Genomic DNA, 19,427 nt, shown 5'->3' on the forward strand with positions numbered 1-19,427 from the left:
AAAGCATAAAGCAAGATAATCTTTATTGAACAATTCATGAAATACACAACTCAAATCAATTAAAAATACCAAGAAAACACATGGTAGAGTGAGTGGAACCGCAAGTGTGCTAACAAGTCGGTCAGACCTGAGTAACAAGGTAGAATGTCCGGGTTACAACTGGTGTGTGGCAAAAATACAATGCACATATAATAAGTCAACATCTAGATCAAAGGTAAATCATGATGGATGGAACCTTTCCTGCAAAAGTGCCCAATTCTACCAATAAACAGGACATAGTGGGGCTCATTTACTAACGTTCCGAATTGCGCAATTCTGTCAGGTATCCCGACGATTTCCGATTTGCGCCGAATTCTGCCACAATTTTTGCGTACTCGATCGGATTTTGGCGCAATCGCACCGGGTTGCATGCAACCGAAATCGGGGGCGTGGCTGTCGGAAAACCCGACGGATTCGGAAAAAACACGTTTTTTTTTTTTTTTTTTAAAGTGTCGCTTGACACGCACCAACAAATAGAAGGTGAACTCCAGCAGACCTCGGCGCAGCGGTGACACCTAGAGGATATCAGCGCACGGACCTTAGTGAATCCCGGGCGGACCAGAATCAGCGTTGGAGAACCCGCCGCTGGATCGCGATTGGACCGGGTAAGTAAATGTGCTCAGTGTGCTTCAGGACCAAGGCCACACTACACACCGCACACTAAATTCCGGTAGGGGTGGGAGGCTCCCCACGCGTATCGTCACTATTCAGTGACTTCCTCAAGGGTTTCATGGACTTATGGACTTAAAACCTACCGGTGAGGACAACCTCCCACCCATCTATCTCTCCCAAATAGAAGACAGACACTTTATTGGGTGAAAGGCCACCGCGGCCTGTATTTATTAAACAACAACATTTTATTTCTTTAACATTAAATTAACAAAAACAAAACATTTACAAAATCCCAAAAATTGGGAGTTCCCGGAGGCAATCTCTTAAATCCCTAAATAACTCTCTCCTTGTATCTCAAATGATACAGGCCTGCAAGTGTCCCTAACCAACATCAGCCTACCAAACCCCTTCATTGCCTGACACACTGTAAATGACTTTAACCCCCTTAATTTAAACCAAAATTCCACCGCTTCCAGTCTCCTAGCCACCACTGCTGCTGACTTGTTAAATGCAGACCCCAAAACAGCTCCGGTTTCAACTCAACTTTCAACTCTCAACTCTACCCCCTCCATATAGCTCTAGCTTTCATTCTGCAGTCATGTTTCATGTCCACTAAATTTCATACTGCTACCGTTCATTCTGACCCGCTTTCATCTCTACCGGCATTGATGGAGACTTTCAAAACGTTTGGTTACTTCAGTAACTGTAATGTAAACATAGGCAAAATTGTTACAATGAGTGTCGACCTAGACCCTTGTTTGATTTGTTCCCTTTAATGGTACTTTCATTTTACCTGGCAAAAAAAAGTCTTGCCCCTACGGACTAATGGTCAGCTGATTTTTCACTCCCTGCTAGAGAACGAAAGCATTAAAACTAGAGATGAGCGAACACACTGGTCCGAGCTTGATGCTCGTTCGAGCATTAGCGTAGTCGAAATTTCTCGTTGCTCGGACGAATATTTCGCCAGTTCGAGAAAATGGCATCTCCCGCCATCTTTGGCGGCCAGAAACAGAGCCAATCACAAGCCAGGAGACTCTGCACTCCACCCAGCATGACGTGGTACCCTTACACGTCGATAGCAGTGGTTGGCTGGCCTGATCAGGTGACCCTGAAATAGAATAGCCCCTGCCCGCGCTGCTCGCATCATTCTCTGTCTGGATGCCATTAGGGAGAGAGCTGCTGCTGCTGCAGGGATAGCTTTAGGGTGTTATATTGACTTAATGTTAAGCAGAAGTGAGTCCCAACAGCCCTTCTTAGGGTACATTCACACAGCGGTATGCCCGCCGTGCGGACATACCGCCGTGTGCTGGAGAGGAGGAGGAGGCGGCCCCTCCTCCCTCCATAGAGAATAGTGGCGCACGGCCGCACACACGCCAAAAGATAGAGCATGCTCTATCTTTTTGCGGTGTGCAGGCCGGATCGGTGCCACACATGTGTGGCACCGCATCTGCGCCGCGCCGCTATTGCCGTCTATGGGGACGTACATGCGGGCGCAAATTTGCGGCCGCATGTACGTCCCCGCAGACGGCCATGTGAATGTGCCCTTAGGGCTAGAATATTTTTTTTTTTTTGTTTGCTGGCTGGGCTTGCTGGCACTAGTAGTGCAGCTAGTACCATATTGTGAGGAATTTGCAGTGAGACTTGCGAACGTTCTATTTAGCTCTTAGTGACACACATATCCATCTCAAACACCTAAGTGGGACAATTTATTAGGGGTTTGATTGAATAAGGCACACTCGGCCGATTTTTATTTTTTTTTTTCAAAACTGAAAGTCATCACAGGCACAGCACAAAATCCTGTTGTGTGCTGTCAGTGTAGGTTAGAAACTAGCCATAGCAATCATCTTCTGTGGCACAAAAAAAAAAAAAAAACACAAAAAAAACAGTTTACACTTTAATTTTGAAAATGTTGAACCCAAGGGCTAGGGGTAGGGGTAGAGGACTAGAGCGTGGGCGTGGGCATTCAACTACTGCAGGAGTCAGAGGCCGTGGTCCTGGGCAGGGTGAGACACCACCTGCTGATAAGGGAGCAGGGGAACGCCACAGAGCTACACTCCCTAGGTTCAGGTCTCAAGTTACTAGGACTCGTAGTAGAGCACTGTTGAGGCCAGAACAGTGTGAACAGGTGATGTCGTGGATTGCGGACAATGCTTCTAGCCATTTGTCCACCAGTCAGTCTTCCACGCAGTCCACCCATGTCACCGAAATCAGCACTCCTCCAGCTCCTCCACCTCAGCCTCCTTCCCCCCAGTCTGCCCCCTCCCAGCAAAATTTGGCATTTGAACCGGCATACTCTGAGCAACTGTTTTCTGGACCCTTCCCAGAGTCACAAACCACTTGTCCGGATGCTGCTGAGCTCTTTCCCGATGCCAAGGTTTTCCACCGGTCGCAGTCTGTGGGTGATGATGACATTGTTGACGTAGTGGAAGAAGTGTGTAAAGAGGTGTCGGACGATGAGGAGACACGGTTGTCAGACACTGGTGAAGTTGTTGTCAGAGCAGGAAGTCCGAGGGGGGAGCAGACTGAGGGATCGGACGATGATGAGGTGACAGACCCAAGCTGGGTTGATAGGCCGGGTGAACACAGTGCTTCTGAGACGGAGGCGAGTCCTCGACGAGAACAGGTTGAAAGAGGCAGTGGTGGCGCCAGACAGAGAGGCAGGGCCAGAGCTGGTGCATCAGCGCCAAATGTTTCACGTAGTGAAGCTCCCGTGGCGAGGGCTAGATTTTTGGAAGTCTGGAGGTTCTTTAAAGAAACACCGGATGACCGACGGACTGTGGTGTGCAACAGGTGCCACACCAGGATCAGCAGGGGTTCCACCACTACCAGCTTAACCATCACCAGTATGCGCAGGCATATGAATGCTAAACACCCCACTCAATGGAACCAATGCCGTTCACCTCCGGCCGGGCACACCACTGCTCCTTCCCCTGTGTCACCTGCTGCCTCTGCTAGTCAGCCCCCTGCCCAGGACCCCGGCCCAAACACCTCCCGTGCGAAAACCACATCTTCGCCTCCACGATCCTCCACAGCATCCACCAATGTCTCCATGCGCAGCGTTCAGCTGTCTACACCCCAGACACTGGAGCGCAAGAGGAAATAAATTGCAACCCACCCATACGCCCAAGCCCTCAACGTCCACATCTCCAAATTACTCAGCCTGGAGATGCTGCCCTATAGGCTGGTAGAGACCGAGGTCTTTCGCAACCTCATGGCAGCCGCCCCTCGGTATTCGGTCCCCAGCCGCCACTACTTTTCCCAATGTGCCATCCCAGCCCTGCACCAGCACGTGTCAGACAACATCATCCGTGCCCTGACCAACTCCGTTTCTGACAATGACCACCTGACTACGGGCACGTGGACGAGCGCTGCCGGGCAGGGCCACTATATATCGCTGACGGCACATTGGGTTAACTTGGTGGAGGCTGGGACCGAGTCTGACCATGGGACTGGTCATATACTGCCGATTCCGAGGATTGCGGGGCCTACCTCGGTCCAGGTCTCTCAGGCCTACTATGCCTCCTCCTCCTCCCACCCCTCCTCCACCTCCTCCTCCGAATTACCATCCGTGGGCATGGTGCCATCAGTCGGTAGCTCTAGGCACAGCAGCAGTGCCGTCGATAAGCGATAGCAGGCCGTGCTCAAACTGCTGAGCCTAGGCGATAAAAGGCACACCGCCCAAGAGCTATTACAGGGCATCACGGCGCAGACTGGCAACCTGAAGCCAGGCATGGTTGTGTGTGACAACGGCCGTAACCTGGTGGCGGCTCTACAACTCGGCAGACTGGCACATGTGCCATGCCTGGCCCATGTGTTAAATCTCATAGTTCAGCATTTCCTCAAGACATACCCCAATCTGTCTGATTTGCTCACGAAGGTGCGCCGCATCTGTGCGCATTTCAGGAAGTCCAGCACAGATGCTGCCACTCTCAGGGCAGCGCAGCGCCGCCTCCAACTGCCCGCTCACCGACTGTTGTGGGACATGGCCACGAGGTGGAATTCAACATTGACCATGTTATCCAGAGTTTACCAGTAGCGCAGAGCGATTGTAGACTGCCAGATGTCACCTTCCACCAGAACTGGTAGTCAGGTCAGTCAGCTTCCTCAAGTCTACAATGAGGAGTGGACGTGGATGTCTGATATCTGTCAGGTGTTGAGTAACTTTGAGGAGTCAACACAGATGGTCAGTGGTGATGCCGCCATCATCAGCCTCACCATCCCGCTGCTTGGCCTGTTGAAAAACTCTCTGGTCAGCATGAAGTCGGAAGCTTTGCCCTCATCACAAGAGACGGGGAAGAAGATTCCCTTGTTGATAGCCAAAGCACCCTCAGGTCTGTTTCTCAGCACATATCGGAGGAGGTGGAGGAGGATGAGGAGGAAGAGGAGGAGAATGTTGGCGAGACAGAAGAGGGGAGCATTGCTCAGTCCTTCACTGTTCAGCGTGTATGGGCAGAAGAAGAGGAGTTGGAGGAGGAGGAAATGGACAGTCAGGCCAGTGAGGGGAGTGAATTCTTGCACGTTGGGACTCTGGCGCATATGGCAGATTTCATGCTAGGCTGCCTATCCCGTGACCCTCGCATTCAAAGAATTTATTTCAGCACCGATTACTGGGTATTTACCCTCCTGGACCCACGGTACAAGCAAAATCTTTCCACTCTTATCCCTGGAGAGGAAAGGAGTGTGAGAATGCATGAATACCAGCAGGCCCTGGTGCACAAGCTGAAACAGTATTTCCTTTCTGACAGTGCTAGCGGCAGAGGGCGTACTTCTACGGGACAAGTAGCAAGGGAGAGTAGGCGAGCAGGCAGCTTGTCCAGCACTAGCAGGGGTACGCTTTACAAGGCCTTTGCCAATTTTATGTCACCCCAGCAAGACACTGTCACTTGTCCCCAGTCTCGGCAGAGTAGGGCTGATCTTTACAGAAAGATGGTGAGGGAGTACGTAGCTGACCATACCATCGTCCTAAATGATCACACAGCTCCCTACAACTACTGGGTTTCAAAGCTCGACATGTGGCACGAACTGGCGCTGAACGCCTTGGAGGTTCTTGCCTGCCCTGCCGCAAGCGTGTTGTCTGAGCGGGTTTTCAGTGCAGCTGGTGGCATAATCACCGATAAGCGTACACGCCTGTCGACTGACAGCGCTGACAGGCTGACGCTTATCAAGATGAATAAAACCTGGATTTCTCAGGATTTCCATTCTCCACCAGGTGAAAGAAGCTCAACCTAAATAACCGCCATAACCAAGCCAATTACTTATAAGAACAGTACTACACTTGATCTTATACAAAAGGTTCTTAGAAGTGCTGTTTGTAGCCGCCGCCTGCTTTGAAAATTATAATTTTTTCAAAGTAAACACTTCTGGCCCCCAGGCCCATTTTGGGTGGGGAGGAGCCGAGAGGCAGGGGCTTGGACAGGAGAAAGCTCGCCTGGCAGCGGACCGCCAGCTCCATCCCAAGATTAGGCAGCCTCAGAGGCATCCATGCATACTGCCCCTGCTGTTTCCTGTCCATTTCGCCTCCACGATCCTCCACAGCGTCCACCAATGTCTTCATGCGCAACTTTCAACTCTCTATACCCCAGACGCTGGAGCGCGAGAGGAAATACAGCACAACATTCCCTTATCAAACGAGCTGTGTCAGGCAGAGTTTTCAGGTGTTTCACCAGATACACAATGGAACTCGGCGCGTCTGTCGCCGCCATGCTGGAGACCTGAAGTTTCAATCATAGCAGCACAATATAGATGCCCCATACTGTCGCTCTTAATCAAGGAAGTAGTCTCCATGGCTCCCTCCACATGTCGTCCCCTTATCAAACGAGCTGTGTCAGGCTAATTTTTCGCGTGTTTCACCAGATACATTATGGAACTTGGTCACTATGTCGCCACCATGCTGTGTTATTAAAGGGAACCTACCACCACGAATCTACCTATAAAGGTAGATCGGGTGGTAGGTGGATGTATGGGACGTGAGGATAGCTCTTTTTAGAGCTAATCCTCACGTCCCCGCTAGCGTAGTATAAACTTTATTGCCCTAATATGTTAATTTAATTAAGCGGCTACCGGGGCGTGGAGTACCCGGACACGAGGCTACACGGCGCGGCTACTCCACGCCCCAGTAGCTGCTTTCCCCCGCTTACCCTGTGATCTTTGGCGCGCAGCTCCTGGCAGCTGCGCGCCCTCGTCCGAGAAGCCGGAGTTCTGCGCATGCGCAGTAACTCCGGTCAAGATGCGCGATCTCGGGAACGAGGCCGGAGTTACTGCGCATGCGCAGAACTCCGGCTTCTCGGACGAGGGCGCGCAGCTGCCAGGAGCTGCGCGCCGAAGATCACAGGGTAGGCGGGGGAAAGCAGCTACTGGGGCGTGGAGTAGCCGCGCCGTGTAGCCTCGTGTCCGGCTACTCCACGCCCCGGTAGCCGCTTAATTAAATTAACATATTAGGGCAATAAAGTTTATACTACGCTAGCGGGGACGTGAGGATTAGCTCTAAAAAGAGCTATCCTCACGTCCCATACATCCACCTACCACCCGATCTACCTTTATAGGTAGATTCGTGGTGGTAGGTGCCCTTTAACTAAATATTCCGTCAACCTTTTGTTCACATAGGAAATCATTTCAGCGCTTCTTGCTCACCTCCTTTGGTTCTCTGCCGCCTTAACCAGGCAAAATACTGATACATACAGTGCTACATGTTATCCTCGCCAAAAGGAATTTTTTTTAATTGATTTGAAGCCTGAGTTCATTTGGGGTATGTCGCCATGCCACTCTCTAGCCTGCCGCTGCTGCCGCTGCCTCTGCATGCCGTCCCCTATAGTGTCAGGGTCAATTATTGGATGTTTTAGATGCTATCTAGCTTCATTCGGTCACTCTGTCATGGCCATGCTGTTGCCCATAGTTTTGGCATAATGGTGCGATTAAGCAGCCTCAGAGGCATCCATGCATGCTGCCCCTGCTGTTTCCTGTCCATTTCCGTGGTGTTTCCATCCTTTTCTGAGGTTCCCAGGTGTTTGGCCAAGCTTCCCTGTGCAGACCCTTGGTCCCCTTGAAAAATGCTCAAGTCTGCCATTGACTTCAATGGGGCTCGTTATTCGAGATGAGCACTCGAGCATTGGGAAAAGTTTGTCTCGAATAACGAGCACCCGAGCATTTTAGTGCTTGCTCATCTCTAATTAAAACGTACACTACAATGTTTGAGACAAACCAATGGCAAGCTCAAGATAGGAATATACACAACGAACCCACTTTTATACAGGCTTCAAAATAGCTCAATTTACATAGGGACTTACTCCCGTTTGATTTGAAAAAATGAAAACCTTTTCCCCCCCAAACAAATATCTTGGTTTTGCCATGTTCTCACACTTATTATTAATTTAAACTTCGGTGTAGGGAGCTGTGTGAGATGTCACTTTTAGCGGAACAAGCTGACGTTTTTATTGCTACCAATATAACCTATTGATAACTTTGTATTACATTTTGTGTGTTTGAATAAGCAGCAAACACCTAGGCTGTGAGGGCAGGGCTCAGCCCATGAGCTGCATATTCCCCTTCCCACCTGCCAACATACATCTGGGATTTGACCAATGACATATGAATGGAGAATCCTTTTTTTAATGCTGAGCTAAAATAAAAAATTCCCTAGTTCCATAATTTGCATAATCCATTGTGATGTCACAGAACAAGCAGCAGATAATTCTAAGAAGCCTGGGTTAGTTTCACACTGCCTAATTTGCATAATCCATTGTGATGTCATCGATGATGTCACAGAAGCCGCAGCCTATAAATAAGGACACGCCGGGGTATTTTCTCAGTTGTTCATTGACTTCTCTCGGAGTAACAGTGTCCAGCTCTCTCTCTGCGACTTCACAGTCTACAGAACCTTGTTCTTCACCCAGTGCCCCGACTTTGTACGCACTTCTGCATATAATGAGCGGCACATGCCTTTTGTTACTGCTCTGCCTGATCCTCTTGGGTCCTCTGGAAGCAAGACCATATCCAAGACCCCAGATGGATGAGCAGGCAGATAGTCCTCATCTTGCTACCACAGATGAACCTGACGGCGGCCCCTTTCATCGCTATAAAGTCATCTTGGATCCTGATCTGGGTAACCAGCGCGCGGCAGAATACATCTATAACCGGAACGCCCTCAGAAACAGGATCAAGCAAAGACTAGCCGCTCACCATGGGATAATAACAACAACCCAACAGCGTGTAAGAGACCTCCGCCTATTTAACATCCTGAACAGGCCGCCTCCTCCCCCTCCTAAAAAGAGCGGACTGGAGGAGGTTCTATCAACTATGAAGCAGATAGTGATATTTGTCTTCGTGGCCATAGTCATCTGTGTGATTCTCTGCCTCCGTTATTCCAAAGACATGGTTGATACACATGCCGACAAGATCCCGCTAGACAAAATTCTGGATTTGTACAGCAAATCACAAGGGGCAGATTGATACCATCCACCTGCCATGTAGGCTCCGAACATCAAGCCTAAAGAAGCAGTTACCATCAACCTGCTATATAACATCTAAAGACCAAGCGGGAAGAGGCAGGTTACCATCCACCTGCCACGTAACATCTAAAGACCATGTGGATGTTATGTCTTTGGAATCTTAGTTTAGTTTAGTTTTTTTTATTTTCTACATTTGTTATTTTGGTAGTTAGTGTAGGGTCTCGCAAGAGAGGCTCCTTGACGTGGGTTGCGAGCTTAACACTTTTCCAATCAACTTGCTTTATTTCAAAATAATGAAAAGTGAACAAAGACCTCATCAAATTTTGTGGCCTAAGGGAACATGAGGTAATGTATATTGTGATGTAAGTTATGTGTGTGACTGAGCGCATAGTGGATAATGGATGTAGTAGATCTTGGGGATAACACATGGGGGGATCTGCAGATCTTTCATGTGACTTCATTTCATTCATAGAAATCATCAATGGCCACATCCTGGTGGACAGAAGATGAGAGATATTCAGAGAATGCAGAAGAGACTGCAGAGGTGCCTGCTGAAGAGATTTCAGAGGTGCCTGTTGAAGAGACAGCAAAAGAACAAAAGAAACTGCAGAGATGCCTGATGAAGAGACAGCAGAAGAGACTGCAGAGGCGCCTGCTGAAGAGGCACCAGTGGCAACAGCGACAGGACGCAGGGCGAGGTAAGTACATGATTTTTTTTGCTATTGGCAAAAGAGAGGTGGGAGGCAGTGTGTATGAGGGGTCCTGGGGTTTAGTGTGAACAATGAGGCGGCCTATTTAAAATCTGGTTAGTGTGTAAAATCAAGTATTCATGGGGGCCCAATGTAAAATTCATGCAGGGTGGCATCATATAAAATTAGTGGGTATAGTGTGTATGAGGGGCCCCAATGTTAAATTGTTGGTGGGGTGGCAGTGTGTAAAATGAGGAGGGGCAGTGTGTATGAGGTGGCCCAATGTTACATTCTTGGGATGGAGGGAGTGTTCATAATGAGTGTGTATGAGGGGGCCCAATGTTAAATTCTTTGGTGGGAGTGTGTATAATGTGGGGGGTAGTGTGTATGAGGGGGCCCAATGTTTAATTCTTGGGGGGGAGTGTGTATAATGAGGGGGGCAGTGTATATGAAGGGGCCCAATGTAAAATTCATGGGGGGGCTCAGTGTGTATAATGAGGGAGACACAATATTGGTCTATGTAAAATCCATGGGGGGAGTGTGTATAATGAGGTTGCCCTATGTAAAATCCATGGGGGTCAGTGTTTACAATTCAGGCAGGGGCATTTTGTATAATATAGGGGCCCAGAATAAAAAATAATGAGGGAGGCAGTTTATAAAATTGATTGTATAATGAGGGGGCCTATTATGTAATATTTGGGGGAGGCGATGTGTATAATTAATGAAGGGGTCCAGTATATAGAATACTTGAGGGGGCTCAATGTGTAAAAATTCATGAGGGGCCCAGGGTATAAAATTTATCAGGGGGCTCAGCATGTATTATTCCAGGGGGCCCAGTACTGAAATTCATGACCCAGTTTTGTTTACCATTGCCAAAGTCAGGATCAGCGCTCCCCTCCAATATGTAGGGTTATTGTCATGAGTTGTTGTAAAGGTTTTCAGCATTTGTTTTAAAATCTTTTTATTGATTCTTTTTCATTTTATACTCCAGTTAACAAACTACAATATAGTATACATATAACAATGATGATTTACAGGCATAATATGAAAACCCATTTTTTAGGCAAGTATGCTTTAGAATAGAAAACTTTAGGAATGAAATACAAACGACAGTACAAATGCTCAATATAATGGTGATACATATTGAAAGTAAGAAGAGAATGAGGACCTTCAGAAGGCGTAGTCGGCCTATCCTAGGTGCTCTGTACTTGGTAGGGGGGAGGGGTGAGTGGGGACTAACCTTGTCTCCAGAGAAAAGGGGGGGGTTTATATGTGAAGTATGAGTCGGGGTACAGGAACGTCAGACAATCTCATGGTCAGAAGCAGGCAGATGTTCAAGGCAGGTGGCAGAGATGCAGAGTCAGGGTCAGGTCTGGGGTCACAACATGAGGTCAGGATATCAGGAATCACTATGCATGGGTGGCACGGTAGCACCTCTGCCATGCAGTGCTCGGGTCCTGGGTTCTAATCCCACCGAGGTCAACATCTGCAAAGAGTTTGTGCCTTCTCTCCGTGTTTGTGTGGGTTTCCTCCGGTTTCCTCCCACACTCCAAAACATACTGTTAGGTTGATTAGATTGTGAGCCCCATTGGGGACAGGGACCAACTTGCCATGCTTTGTGCAGCGCTGCATAATCTGTAGGCCCTATATAAATAAAGAATTATTATTATTATTATTATTATTATTATGGGAATTTATCTCTCAGGCATGTAGCTCAAAGATCCAGCGGGGATTAATGGGAGCAGCTGGCCTTTATGGAAAACCCAGAAGTGACCAGCGCTACTCAGTGGTGCGCTGGCTGTTTAAATCTTCGAGAGCCAGCATGCGCCAACCGGACGAGGAGGAAGCAGGAGCGTGGAGAGGTAAGTGAGGGCCCACGGTCACGCCGCCACTGAGAGGGGCGTGGATCGCAGGGACACACATGACAATATGTTTGATTTTTCGGGTTCAATATGTATCTGTAGCTCCTTTTCCCATGCCGCAATGTATTGTGGATTATAAGAGCTTTCCAGAAGAGCTTTCCTGATAATTTTTTGTAGATTGTGGATGTGAGTTTGGGAAACAATTATTTAAAAATTAGCTTTGATTTGAGAGTACCAGATAAAGTTGGACCTGTGGAATTGTTGTTGAAAATCAGCAAAGAGTGGGGAGGAACCGTCTAGTAAGATGTCACCGACTGTTTTATCACCCATTGATGCCTGGGGTAGGAGCCATTTTGTTGAAAGAGCATCTTCTAAGCATAAAAGATCTTTGATTTTTTTAAGGGGGGGGGGGGGTACTTTCCCTATCCTAGGAACTTTTGAGAATGTCGTCCATGTGTTAGTCACCGCTTGTGTAAGGTGATTTTCATATTTTGCTGGGTGATCCTTGTGAATTAGAATTTGGGTTAGAGATATGCCTAAAATTTCCTCATCAATGTGGACATAAGTTTTGGAATTGTAGTTTTTATACGAGTCCCGTAGCCTTGTCAATTGGATGGCTTTGTAAAATTGTTTAAGATCGGTTAAACCTAGTCCTCCTTTCAGTTGGTCCTCCTTTCAGTCGTGGGCTTGTCATGATTGAGTAGGCCAATCTGTGCCCTTTTTTGTCCCAGATGTATGAGAGGGCAGCTTTCCTCAATGAGTCGAATGAATGGTTGGATAGTCTGATGGGGAGAACCTGCATCAGTTATTTGATTTTTGGAACCAATATCATTTTGTAGAGTTTAACCTTGATTGTGGGGAATATATTTAAGGGGTTTGATAGAGATGCTATCCTGGAGTATCTCACTATACATAACCTTATAACACAGCATCAGCTTGGGTTTATGAGGGTCCTGTCAGACTAATCTGATTGGCTTCTATAAGGATGTCAGTTGTAGACTGCACTTGGGGGAGGCTGTGAATGTTGTGTATGTAAACTTTTCCAAGGTATTCAATACAATACTGCATAAAAGGTTGGTACATAAAATGAGTGCCAATGGTCAGTATTGGGCCCCTTTCTATTTTATATTTTTATGATTGACCTTATGGAGGGTTTACACAGTAGAGTTTGATACTAGGAGCTGTAAAGTATTTAATACAGAGGATTGTAGTAAGGAAGGAGAATAGAAAGTTATGCACTTGGGCTATAGAAACAAAAAGTACATTTATGTTCTAAACAATCATTTACTTGATAAAATTGCAGCATAAAAATACTTGGGGTAATTTGTGGACAGTAAACTTAAAAAGGACCTTTTGCGTCAATTTGGGACCCTACACCAACTACAGGTCCTACACCAAGGAACAAGGGACAAGGTGAGTATAAAGTTTTCTTCCCCCGAATGCTTAAAGGACATCTACCACCAAGATGAAGGACTGTAAACCAAGCACACAAGCATGCTGGTGTGTGTCCCCTCTGGCAGGATCTGCTCTTCTTTTAGCTTCTTATGACCTAGTTTTTGTGGGGAAAAAAAGGTTTTAAAAATTATGCATATTAACCCTCATGCTCATTTGCATAATTATTAAAACCTTTACAAGGGCATAGGGAGATTAAAGAAAAGCAGAACCTGCCGGAGGGGACACACACCAGTATGTCAGTGTGCTTGGTTTACAATCCTTCATCCTGGTGGTAGATGTCCTTTAAAAATCATACAGGTTGATTTAGGACACTAAACCACCAGTCTGTAGGGACCTATGGCAGGTTTAGTGTCCCATGTCCCATTTAGTGTCCCATTGTCTTATGTCTCCATAGGTTCCCTTTAATTTTAGTGACCAGAGCGAGACAGCTGCCTATAGAGCAAATAAAATGATGGGATGTATCAAGAGAGGAACAGATTCTCAAGAGAATTTTTACCCTTACACAAATCACTGGTCAGACCACACATGGGTGGGCTCCAGTGTATAAAAAAGACATAGTAGAACTGAAACGGGTGCAGTGAAAGGAAACCAAGATTATTAAGGGATAGGGGCGGAGTAGTATACAAGGACAGATTACTAAATTTGGGATTATTCAGTTTAGGAAAAAGATGCCTAAGGATAGACCTCATTACAATGTACAAATACCTGAACGGGCAGTTCAAGGATCTCTACAAAGATCTTTTTATGCCTAGGCCTGCGGCTAAAGACATAATGGGGCACATTTACTTACCTGTCCCGTCGCGATCCCCGCTGTGCGTTGTCCGATGAGGATTCGGGTCTGCCACAATTCACTAAGATCGTGCGTCCAATTTCCTGCATGTGTCGCTTCCCCGCTGAGGTCCGCCGGAGTTCACCTTCTTCTTCCCGGTGTATGTGAGTGCTGATCTTGTGACACAATTTGCTTCTTAAATTCCGCGGCTCGTCCGAATCAGTCAGGTTGTCCAAAGTCCACGCCTCCCTGATTCATGTTGTATGCAAGCCGGTGCCAATGCGACACAATCCGATCGCGAAAATGCGGCGTTCGGACCCTTAGTAAATGTGCCCCAATGTATTTTTGCACTGGTAGCCCATATGTACTGTATGCTTATACAAGGTCCAGTACATACTTTTCGTGAACAGAAGTTTATAGATACTGTTTTCTTGCACATTGGGGCACATTTACTTACCCGTCCAGAGGAGTTCACCAAAAGTGCATTGTCCGACGAGAATGCCCTGTGCGGCCATTCACTAAGATCCTGCATGTGTCACTTCCCCTGCTCAGGTCCGTTAGAGTTCACCTTCTTCCTGGTGCATGTAAGTTCATTGTATTCCGACACAATTTGAATGTTAAATCCCGCACTCAGTCCGAATCAGTCGGATCGTCCGCCCCCCCCCCCCCCCCCATTTCTGTTGAATGAAAGCCAGCACAACTGCACCAAAATACAATCGCGCATGACGCAATCCTCTGCTAAATATAAATACCTGTGACAGAACTGCGATCCCTGGAAATGTCGGAAAATCCAACTAAAGTGCGGCCGCAGGGGGCGCATACATTGGGGCTCATTTACTAAGGGTCCGCGGAGCGCATTTTCGTAGGGTTTCCCTACTATTTCCGTTTTGTGCTGAATTCCCCCGGGATTTTGGCGCATCGGCGCCAGCTTGCACGCAACAGAAATCGGGGGGCGTGGCCGTCAAACAACCCGATGGATTCGGACAACACGCAAGATGTAACATCTAGATTTGTGTCGCAAGACACGCACTTACATGCACCGGGAAGAGGAAAGTGAACTCCATCGGACCTCGCCGCGAAAGCGACGGATGCAGGAACTCGGGCGCACGATCTTAGTGAATCGTGGCAGACCCGAATTCTCATCGGACAACGCACCACGGGATTGCATCAGGACCGGTTAAGTAAATCTGCCCCATAATGTATTCTCATACAGGGGCCCAATAGTACTTTATTTTGTACAATATATTACAATATATTTTAAGATTTTTGTATGACTATATAACTACTAATATTCTTGCCCTGGTGACTTCACTTGGGATCCTAACAATTGTGAATATATTTCTTGTTGTTAATCTTATCTTTGGAGTGTAGTTTCATCTGCATTAACTTACCTGTGTATATGTACAAACCTTGTATTATTGGATTTTACAGACAAGGAAGTATATCCTCATAAAAACAGTGCAGTGCTGCCATCTAGTGCCCCATGTACTGTGTAACATGTGAGTTAGCGGTTAATAACCACTTTACTGTCTGTACATATAAATGAAGTTATAAATTTCTTATTTGAATATGTTATTATTTTTATGTATCTATTTTTTGCTTTTTGATTTTTTGGCCATACGTTGTTGTTTTTTTGCCAATGATATACTTCTGATTATGTTTGCTGATTTTGAGGTTGCCAGGAGTCTTCCCCCACCATTCTGATATTGATCATCTATCTGAAGGTCATCAATTACAAAATCTTTAAAAACTTTAAATATATATATAATCTGCTAATGTTGCTATTATTTAATTGTACTCTCTCTTCCTTCCATTTTTATATTGTCTTAGATTCTGTACATCACTGTTTAATAATAATAATAATAATTCCTTTATTTATATAGCGCACACAGATTATGCAGCGCTGCACAGAGTTTGCCAAATCGGTCCCTGTCCCCAATGGGGCTCACAATCCAATCAACCTACCCATGGGGGGTAACTACAGTAACTAGCAGCCATAGCAACCGCTATGGGGCCCACAGTGTCAGGGGGCCCCAGCATCCAACCTGACACACTGCTGCACATTGACACCTGCTGGATATCGGGCGCACGACCTTAGTGAACCCCGGCAGACCCAAATCAAAGTCGGAGAACGCGCCGCGGGATCGCGACTGGACTGGGTAAGTAAATGAGCCCCACTATGTACATTTATCTTACAGGGGTGTTCCCATTTCAGTAAAAAAAAAATGATATTGTTTGTATTATGAAAAGTTATACAATTTTCCAATATACTTTCTGTATCTGTAACAGTTTTCTAGATCTCTGCTTGCTGTCCTTCTATAGGAAGCTTCTATGTTTACTTCCAGTGGACATAAATCTGACCATGGTCACAGGTGCATGGTTCGGTATAAGCCACTGCTAACTCTTTGATATTAACAAGCTGTGAACCTGTGTGACCACGGTCGGATTTCTATGTCCACTGGAAATTCTAAATTCTATAGAATGCCTCAAGCAGAGATCTAGAAATCTGTGAGGAATTGATACAGAAAGTATTTGGAACAATATATTGTTCATTATGCCCTTGTTTTTAAGAATAAAATCCTTTTAAACCTATGGAGCCCAGAGCCCCTCAGGCTCATTTACATAAATTTTAAATCCTTTAAAAAAAAAACACGGAATATGAAGCTAAAAGAAGAGCAGATCGTACCAAAGGGGGCACACTGAACCAAACGAGAAGGAGCAGATCGAGGGGAAGGAACAAGGGGGAAAAATAATGAATTATAAGTGTATAGTACTGGATCCCTCACTCAGTGCCCAAGTGGCACCCCTCATATGGTGTACGCATGAAGTCTAGTACCTCAGACACTAAATGAAACCAATGGTATCCCCCCCAACGAAAGTGGAGGGAAGAGAGGAACGACTAATTTATGACAATAGTGTAAAAAGTAGAAATTTTATTTATACCAAGAAAGAATTTCATAAAATATGAAAAATACATGAAAAAGATACATAGCACACAGTGCGGTGGGTCACAGAAAAATAGCAGTCAAGAACCGGAACAGTACAGGAACATGGTGGTATGAAATGTTACACAGGACTGGGTCAATATGTATACCGAGGGGACCTCTAAAGTACATGCTGGTGGGGAATACCGTGCCTGAACAATAAATAAGTAGTATGGAGGTCTACTCAAATAAAGAAGCAGTCCTTACCAAGTAGAGGGAGCTTGAGTGTTCCACTGCCCGGGATGGCTGCCCGCCCCGACGCACGTTTCGGCTCCAAATGAGCCTTCGTCTGTCAGTGTGCTCAGTTTGCAATCCTTGATACTGGTGGACCTCTGGGTCCTATTATTGTGCTTGAGAATTGGACCTAATGTCACAAACCTTCTCATATCTTCTCAATCAAGACACTAACTTATCTTATGAGTATGACAAATATAACATATACATTTAATCATTGTCCATTATTTAAACCACTTTTCAATGCTCGCTATGGTCCTATAAGGTGGAGCTTCTTTCAGGGCCTTACAGACTCTACAGTAGGACACAGTCCAGGGGTTGTCCTTAGGTGGCACATAATATTCTGATCTCCAGTTGAAGTATTGCTTGTACTTCTCTTCATCTTTGTCCAGATTCAGAAGATAAGAAGCCAATTCCTGAGGACTTGAGAAGTCATCAACGTGAATGAAGGCGTCTCTGGGGATGAAACGCTCATAGTTTTCGCGAGGTGGACCCATCACAACTGGAACACATCTTGAGTAAAGTGCATTGTACCAGAATTTTTCTGTTATATAATCTACATGTATAGAATTCTCAAACGCAAAGTAGAATTTGTAAGTGGAAAGTGTTTCTAATTGTTCATCTCTTGGAAGATGGAGATGCTGTCGCCCATAAATATCAACCTGTAAATAGTTTTTTAGATCTTCATAATATTTGACTCTTCTAGTATTTGGGTTCCAGTTACTTACCACCCAAGCCACTAGCTTTGTTTTCTTGGGGATGGTAAAATTAGTCGGCCCATTGTGTTTTTCTATCCAACCATATGGAGTAAAGATGTCAGAGTCAACCCTGTAGGACATGGTGAGGTTGATAAGATCGTTCATAATTGCAAGGTTTGGACAATGACTTGGAGATTCAAGATTAAACCAGACCCAGCGCTGGTTAGATGGTCTTGGTGCTTGAGGTAGTTGTGTCTTAGTAGTGCACACATCTCTGTGGTGGAGTACAACCGCATGTGCTGATGTATACTGGGTACGGTCTGCTGTATAGAAACAATCAGAAACATCAAATTGCTGAGGACATTTATTAAGGGGAAATTGTTCTCCAAAGGGAAATGTCCACAGTAGGATAACTAGGGTTGGTTCTCTTGATAAAATGGTTGCATTCGACAAATTCTCGTGTGAATTTTCATTGGTTGAAGCAGGAACTTTTCTTCTGTAGAACATTGTGAAAAATGTCATAGAAAGGAATATTTGTAATAAGATCAGAAATAAGATCTTGTTTAGTTTGACTATTTGCTCTGTGGTAGACATGTGAAGATGTGCGTTTGGAATCTCAGGAAGCACTTTGGATAACAAGTCACTTTGTGGTCATATGTTTCAATAATTTTGTTGTAGCTACGACAAAAAAACACAAAATATATTTTACTTATGAGACTAAATTAATTATCACCCAAAACATAAAGTATGTTTTACTTAATTTCTGAATATCACTCTCTAGTTTTGATTCAAATGAATTCCCATTCCATCTTCCTAATGGGTTGTATGCTAGTGAGAAGCCACTTCTTCAAGGGCATTGTATCTTGTTGTAGGAGAATCTGGGAAAGCTGAATGTTTACAGTGATATTGCCCACATGCACAAGATCACAAGGAAAGCAAGTCTTACTGCATTTTCTTCAACAACAGAATGTAGTCTGTTTGTGTTTCGTATCACTAATATGCTAATGCTAAGAACTAATTGTTACCTCTATTGAGATGGATCATTCCAATGTCCAAATGGGTTGTCTTCTACCATTAAATGACCTAACCCAAAAAGCTGCAGACCCTTAGGAAATTGTATTAATCATATAATCTGCAGGAGTTGTATCTAGAATTACACAACACTATTTGGCAAGTGCTTCCTTGGCTTATATAAGAAGGAAGCCCAAAGCCATAAGTTCAATGGGAGCCAACTCCTACATGTTCTTAATTGTAGGCGGCACAAAAAGCTGGTCAATGTAGGATCCCTGCACCCAATTTGCAACTCTACTAGTAAGCACAAATGCAGGAGTGGGTTCCCTTTTCCAGCCCCTGGCTATATCTTCACATACATGCATATGCGAGTATATGGGTATACATACTGTTCCAGGTTTATTCCTCCACCCTCTGTATCTACGCTACAAACTTATTTCTCGGTGAGCAGCAAATTCACCACAACATTTCCAATGTCCTTCAGACTTTCATTTTGCACCTCTATTTCTCGAGCAGAATTTGGGCAGCATGCTCATATTCGTTATGGAGGGATTTACTGTTCCACCCCTACTACAGTTTTGCAGACAAATTGTAATCTATAGCTTTTATCCCATAAAGAATAACCGTAAG

The 19,427-nt window shown here is 45.7% G+C and overlaps 1 protein-coding gene across 1 annotated transcript; it reads right to left on the reverse strand.

Moving 5' to 3' along the window:
* Positions 1-17,312: 17,312 nt before the first annotated feature.
* On the reverse strand, positions 17,313-18,293 carry LOC140070249 (4-galactosyl-N-acetylglucosaminide 3-alpha-L-fucosyltransferase FUT6-like). Its single transcript, XM_072116602.1, has one exon. The coding sequence runs from the start codon at positions 18,291-18,293 to the stop codon at positions 17,313-17,315; it is 981 nt and encodes a 326-aa protein (XP_071972703.1).
* Between the last annotated feature and the right edge of the window lie 1,134 nt (positions 18,294-19,427).

This window comes from Engystomops pustulosus, chromosome 7, assembly GCF_040894005.1.
Source record: "Engystomops pustulosus chromosome 7, aEngPut4.maternal, whole genome shotgun sequence".
NCBI lineage: Eukaryota > Metazoa > Chordata > Amphibia > Anura > Leptodactylidae > Engystomops > Engystomops pustulosus.

Excerpts from the sequence above, each read along its gene's own strand:
- LOC140070249 (XM_072116602.1), bottom strand. The coding sequence starts at position 18,293 with ATGTTCTACAGAAGAAAAGTTCCTGCTTCAACCAATGAAAATTCACAC.